The sequence below is a fragment of the Oncorhynchus mykiss genome, chromosome 15, assembly GCF_057628025.1.
Source record: "Oncorhynchus mykiss isolate SJ-2025 chromosome 15, ASM5762802v1, whole genome shotgun sequence".
NCBI lineage: Eukaryota > Metazoa > Chordata > Actinopteri > Salmoniformes > Salmonidae > Oncorhynchus > Oncorhynchus mykiss.
The window spans coordinates 32,075,819-32,083,173 of NC_143036.1; the positions used below are offsets into that span (position 1 = coordinate 32,075,819).

Genomic DNA, 7,355 nt, shown 5'->3' on the forward strand with positions numbered 1-7,355 from the left:
ACAGGATAGCGTTGCTGCGTTGATGAATAAAGAATTGCATTCCCATGCAATGAGCTATATCTGGGCTACATCTCACATATGGCTGTCCTAACTCATCTGCTTTTCCTATCATAGACTGTCGTGAGAAATTAGGGTTTACTTAGCTTAGAAAAGAATAGCCTAAACGCAAGGTCACCGATTTGGCTCTTGGATAATGTAAAGGCATATGGACACATTTCTAGTAGCATGATAAACAGCGTTTTTTGGCAGAAAATATGTATTTTTTGTCCATAGTAAACATAAATATTTATATATAACACCACAACTATACAAATCAGATAAATATTGGCATATTCGTATTAGTTCTCTGTCGATGGCACAAAGAAAAGGGGCATTTGGTCACTTCTGAGTCCATAGTCTCATAGTCGCACGTGTGCCCTTGACCCAGATATCACTACAGGTCTTTTAATGACTGTATGTGTAAGGTGTGGGCTAGGGGGATGAAGGGGGAGTCCAACAGTCACCTTTACGTCAAGCATGCGATGTGGGCGTGAAGCAGAGCGAGAGATGGGGAGAAAGTGAAAAAAAGAGCCATCACCGCCCTCGCTTTACAAGGGGTGCACCATTTCACTCCTCTTCGCCACACTGTGAGTGTAACAGGCAACGGGAGAAAAAGCAAGAGTCTGTGAATGCTGCTGGAAGTTGATGGCTATGTGTGATGCCCAGACCTCAACATCGTTTTTCCTTCCAAGTTTTTAAGATCTGCATACGCCAATGGTTTTACCACACGTAGAATGGGATTAACTTGGTCCGGCAAATATATCTCACTGTTTCTTGCTGTTCAGTTAGGTGAGTGACTCTTTCACGGTCGATTAGTTATTGTTTTATATTTGACTCAACAATGATTAGCGAATTGTTAAGAATGAAAGCCAAACTATTTGCAGGGTGACATTTAAGGTCATTGCTCTTGGACTGGAGGCAGCTCTGCAGATTGGTCATTTTTCAGAATTTAGCTCATTTTGATTTTGCAATTGGCTAATCTAGCGGAAATCGCACAGATCTGACTCCAGGGCAAGATTCATAATGATAAATGTTAACCTGCAAACTATTTGTAATCAACTGTTCGATCGTTTCTTCCAGGAACAAGTCTGTATTTTTTTTTATTGCAATGAATGCATGAGATTAGTTTATTATCTGGCTATATACCATGGTATGCATGAGCTAATTTCGTCCAAAAATAATAGACATAACAAACAAAAGGCTATGTTACATTTCACGTTTTTTTTCCATTCGTTATAAAGGAGATTCTAAACAAAAAAAATGATTTTAAACAAAAAATGTATTTTCTTTTTTACATTCTAGAAGAATGCACCTGTAATTTCGATTGGAAACGTGTACGGGGACGTTCGCACGAATAGGCCAGTGTTTCGTTTGCATTGCGTAACGCAAACGCTGCCGAAGTCAGACAACTGCTCCTCAGAATCCTGTAGTGGCAAGGGATTTATAAATAATTCAGCAGCCGAGCCATTGTGAAAAAAAGACTAAACATAAATGCTTTGACTTGACATGCTTTGTGAATGAAAATTTGAACTAAAAGACACGCAGCATCTAAAGACAAGCTCTTTCGAAATATGAGTGCCTAGCAGGTGCATCGTTTATTTTTTGTAACGAAATACATTGAGCATAGGTTAGCGATATGATAATTGTCTAATGTTAAATAGGATTTAGATCATTTTTCATTAACGAATATGACTATTAGACTATATTTGGTCTACGAACATAAAATGTCTTTAAAAATATAGTTTATTTTGATGAAGACGCTTTCTATTCAGCAAAAGAATGTAGGCGACTATAGAGAGAAAACAACTATATCTATGGGGCTATTTGGCCTAATCCATTTGGAGGATATATTTCGATTATAGCTATGGTGTCACGTTGTCCCGTAAAAATGTAGGCTAGCCATATCAATGTATTGCAGCGCTTATTTGAGATGTGGTATCGCTAACATTTAACATTAGCCTACGAAACGAGAACGTAATAGGCTATGGATAGTCGTTTTTATCATTTGGATATTAGGTGTTTTGTCTTTGACTGGGTCGTCCGCAGAGTTGGTCATTCTGAGGGTTTATTCTATGTTTATGTGCCGTGTACATTTTTTGCGGGTTAACGCTGCTTTACCTATATCTATAGTGTGGGTGTGACTGTTAGTAGTATTCAGGCTACTGTAGCTATATAGCTATCTATTGGAGCTGAAAGCTGAGGTAGCCTATATGATACATGTGAGAAACACGTGTGATAGATTATCTAGGCAATGTCTTAATTTCACACATTTAGCTGAAATTGTCCTTAAAAGGAAAATGGGATAGAGGGCATAGTCATTTCAACCCTGTTATTGCACGTGTAAAAATAATTAGGGTACCACATTTTACAAGAGATTTTTCAAACATGGTCTGTGCCAAGTGAGAGCGGCACACGTTGAAGTAATATATGGGGGCTATGTGTAATTTTACAATGCAAGTGCGATAATATCATCTCGCGAGTTGCCCCTTTGTAAAAATCCCTGCAAAAATAATTTGCAATCCGCTTGCTCGAGACGCAGTAACATTCATGAATTACTTGACCTTGTCAGAATCTATTACACATCTCCGCATAGCATATTTGGTGTCATTGGATTGCTTGTGGGCAACATCTTGATTCGATAGGGCATGATGGCAATGACAGTAGCCTCACATTTTTTAAAACGCAATTTAACGAATGATGCCTGTATTATCAACGCATCACCCAGACCTAAATACCTATAACCGAGATTGTTAGTATTTGCTCCTAATACTAGGCTATTCCAGGCTACACTGATGCATTTAAATGAAACAAGTCCATCGCTGTCGTTCCCTTATTATTTATTGATAAATAGCCTAACCGTGTAGCCTTCACGGTGCATTATTCTGCAACCAATCGACATAGGACAACATTGTAACAAATGATCAATCGAGCGAATCTTTTGCTTAACGAACCAGAGATGCTTGGTGCGTCCCACCATTGACAACCTCAACATTGAGCACGAGGGGGTCAAACGGGTTGGATTTAAGGCGTGGACGTTTAGCAACAAACCCTGTCATTTTCTCTGTTCAACAAATTATAAACGGAGAACGCCCATAATAAGGTTGAATAAGCACAGACACAAATATTACTACAATTTACTATAGCGTACCACAAGCCCCCCCCCCCGTCCCCCCCCACCCCCCCACACACACACACACTCACACACAAAAGCCATGCAGTGAGAAACACACCCCCTTTTCCATCTCGGCGGTGCATTACCTCATCCTCCTTTGTCGCTGTTGCACACATTTTCTGGGCTGGGATCACACAATGCCTTCTCCAAAAAGATTGTATGATCAAATGCAGATGTACAATTGTTGGATATGTTAAAACTAGCATTATATTAGGCGAACATGTTTAGACATTTCTTGACAATACGTTATAGGGTTAAGTTTAAAACATTCCCATTTAAACTACCCACAAGGCTAAATTAAGAAAATACATGAATGAATGGACAAGCTGGATCAAATGAAAACGAATCACCATGAAAATCAACTATTAACTTACCCTGTCATTATAAGGTCATAAGACATATGCTATCGAATGTTGGAATGAAAAAAAAAAACATCCTAAAAAAATAATAAATCCATTCTCCCCCCAATTCCAGCTTATCTGCTACAGGCGGTGAGAGCGACAGGGAAATGTGATACAGTATTCAAAGGGTTCTCCAACTGCTTGCTGAAACTCGGGGAGAATATGGCCAACTATCCACAGGAGCTGGACGAGAAGGAAAATCTGCAGACCATCTGCATGTAAGTTTAATTCATTTTTTTTTAAAGGGGGCGGGGTCATGCAGAATTTTATCAAATCCAAAAAGGGTCAGGCGCACTGCACCCCATATACCAAACCGGTTGGTGCCAGATGGCAGTAGAGCCCCCAGTTTAAATCGACAGCTCCATCATGAAAATCGCAGGCAGCAGGAGCACGTTAATAGGCTAGGCTACCCCCCCTATTCGCACTTCACTCCATAATTGCAATGAGATATACTATCGACGTGGCGTGGGGTTGAGGGGGTCAATATCAACAGCCTCGATTAGATTAGATACGGAGTCAGGATCAGGGGGTGCCACGCGCCACTGGGTGTCTCAATATGAATAAAACAATTAAGCAGTGGCTCCTTTGAAATGTATAGCCTTTGCGTGAATGGGATATTATAGCCACTGTTCTTACTATGTTAATGCAACTGTGCATGTGATTGGACGTTGGGGATGTGAGAATGAGGGATGGACGAGCATTCGTGCAGATGACTTTGGCTAGCTAGTTGATGCAAGACAGGCTGGTTGCCTTTGTGTGTGTGTGTGTGTGTGTGTGTGTGTGTGTGGGCGTGAGAGAGAGAGAGACAACCCAGATTTATTTATTTTCCCTTTTGTACTTTAACTATTTGCACATCGCGACAACACTGTCTATGGACATAATATGACATTTGAAATGTCTTTGTTCTTTTGGAACTTGTGTGAGTGTAATGTTTGTTTATATTGTTTATTTCACTTTTGTATATCAATTTCACTTGATTTGGCAATGTAAACACATGTTTCCCATGCCAATAAAGCCCCTTGAATACAATTGAGAGAGAGAGGAGAGAAATTGAAAAAGGGAGCGGTTAGATACAATCACGTGACTTTAGGGAATCGTTCTCAGAGTGTGTAGTTTACAACAAACGTGGTTTTCGTTTAGCCTTCAAGGGAGATGCTAATACTAGACTAGGCTATTCGACCGACTATAGATTACAATACAAAAATAGAATCGGATTCTTCTTCTTATTATTATTATGCATTTATTGGTGGAATTCTTTTTGGCCTAATATTATTACAACTGTGTTGAAAGCAAACTCTTAGGCTATTCGAATATAGCACAGACAACCAATAAGGAGAGAAAACAAGTTGTCAACAGTAGGCTAACATAACGTAAAGCATTTCTTAATTGCTTTTACATTTGATTTGCAGATATTGGGATGACTTCCACTCATGTGCGACCACTGCGCTGGCGGATTGCCAAGAGGGAGCAACAGACCTATGGGAGAAGCTCAAAAAGGAGTCCAGAAACTTGGAGTTCCGAGGGAGCTTGTTTGAACTCTGTGGTGGGGGGAACGGGGCCTCCAAATCCACAGTTCCTTTTGGTCTCACGATGCTTCTAACGGCACTTTCAGCCTTAGTGACTTGGCTTGCATTTTAGCAGAAGAAAAAAAAAAAAAAAAAAGCGGGGAAAAAATTACAAAGAAGAAAAAAAGAAAACGAGTGCTAGCTATCCACACACAAAAAATACAAAACAAAAGACGTTTGAATTCATCTACACCCAAATGGATTTATAGGCTACTTCATCCGGAGAAGGCGACCTGATTTTGCAAGAGACATTGGCAGGCCGTCTTCTGGGACTGCTCCACCATATTTGTCTGACCTGGGGTCAACTACATTAAATATTTAGCAGGTGTTGAGTTGGAATGATAATGAAATTTTGATGGATCCTTGCCCGCATACAATCGTGGAATGGCATAGTATTAAAGTCGACAATGAATTATTTATATTAGTAGCCTTAGACTAGACATCCCTGTTATTTCAGGTGATTGCAGATTGCAAGCTGCTCATACTCTGTAGGCTAATGCGAGACATGCTTACCTCAACGAAATCAACAACAGAAAGGCAATTTGCTCCAGGTCGGTCTCCTATACTCACCATTTAGATATTTTATTTTATTTAATTTGCCAAATTTATAATGTCGAGCCAAGTATAAATCGAAAAGGTTGTTTGTGGATCTGATATTTCTACTTTCATATGATGTCTATAACCATCACCCTAGGAAAAAATAAATATAAATAGCATAGTAATAAGAATGAAAAAAGAGATCTCAGGAATGACTACAGGCATTCAATGGTACATTTTGATGGTTGGTTATTACGTAAAAATGATGGCAATACGATGACTTAAACTTGGCCAATGTAGCGAACGAAAACAATGGCTGAAGAGTGATATGACTGTTGCCATTCTATGTTAGCACATTACCATCCATTTATGAAGAAATATAGGCTACCCCTAGGCCTAGGGTATAACCTACATGAAACCATACATCCCAAAAGAACAGTAGCACGAGAATACTCAGAATGCGAAATCAATCGCTGGATGAAGCGACATTTTGCTAGCTTTTATTGATGTTGCCAAGGCATAGACCCGGTTTCACTGCCTTCAAAAATATGTGTATTATGTTTGTTTGTTTGTTTGTTTTGGGGATGTTGCATATAATACCTGACTATTCCAAATCATTTAAGTAAATAAGAGACTATGTATATCAAATGAATTTTGAAAAAAATGATAAGAGTCTACTTTATCCCAAACAGTTTAAAAAACAGATTGATTATTATCCAGGTATATAAAAAAAACAGATTGCTAAAATTATGAAGAATATTAAATAAAACAGTTAATGTTTGAAAATAAGTGTGTGCTTCTATTCTTAGTTATGCTCCCAAAATGTATACATTGGTGGTGTGTAAACGGCAAAGCTGATGATGACAGGTGTCTTTGTGTGTTGGGTCCATTCATGGCTTTGAAGCAATCATTTAGGATTCACACACACACACACACGCGCCCGCGCGCGCTTTTTGCATTATTAATAAGAAAGAGTCAGCCCTGCAAGAACTACAGCTTCGAGTATTGATTTGGGGAGGGGAGACACATCAACCTACCAACTATTGCTGTTTGTCTATCTGAGCAAAAGCGTTAAATCTGAAAGTGACTTGGCTAATGTGGGTTGGAAAAATAGCAACATTGAAACAGGCTACAGTATTTCGAATAAACAAATCCTTCTGTCTCTCTCCGAAAAGCATCTTAATACACGGGTCCATTGCCGTGCAAAATATTACATGGAATCGAGAATAGGAGTGGCAGGTGGCAGGTTTTTGCGTGGCATGAGCCCTAGTGTTAAAACAACACATTTAGCACGTGATTTTTTAAATATTGAGGCCTATATGTTAAAAAGTGGTAAAGCAAGATGAAACATTCATTGGTAAAGCAAATAGGCTAAAAACATTGTTTGACGAATATTGCTTACATATAATCAGAATCGGATTTGTATTTCCTGTCACAAACGGAATACAGATTCGACTTCAAAAGCGTGCTCCTGCATTAATATGGATGAAAGTTTAATGAATGACCATCTCTCTTTCCAAGAAGAGAGATAAGCGTACAATCTGCCTCTATTTTCTATTTGTTTTCTTTAAATACTTTTTTATTTGCGCAAAAGGTTGACATTGCATACAGCCTTTGTTGGTTTGATTTTCTTATGGGTAG

At 39.0% G+C, this 7,355-nt stretch overlaps 1 protein-coding gene across 1 annotated transcript; it reads left to right on the plus strand.

Moving 5' to 3' along the window:
• Positions 1-572: 572 nt before the first annotated feature.
• nrn1a (neuritin 1a) lies at positions 573-6,500 on the plus strand. Its single transcript, XM_036944298.2, has 3 exons — positions 573-828; positions 3,686-3,830; positions 5,022-6,500. Exons 1-3 carry the CDS (start codon positions 774-776, stop codon positions 5,248-5,250), a joined length of 429 nt encoding a protein of 142 aa, XP_036800193.2. The 5' UTR covers positions 573-773; the 3' UTR covers positions 5,251-6,500.
• The last annotated feature ends 855 nt before the right edge of the window (positions 6,501-7,355 follow it).

What these genes read in the sequence shown, in the direction of transcription:
- nrn1a (XM_036944298.2), top strand. Translation starts at nt 774, where the DNA reads ATGGGATTAACTTGGTCCGGCAAATATATCTCACTGTTTCTTGCTGTT. An exon ending in GTTTCTTGCTGTTCAGTTAG is followed by an intron (nt 829 to 3,685) that starts GTGAGTGACTCT and finishes CCCCAATTCCAG; the next exon opens with CTTATCTGCTACAGGCGGTG. An exon ending in AATCTGCAGACCATCTGCAT is followed by an intron (nt 3,831 to 5,021) that starts GTAAGTTTAATT and finishes TTTGATTTGCAG; the next exon opens with ATATTGGGATGACTTCCACT.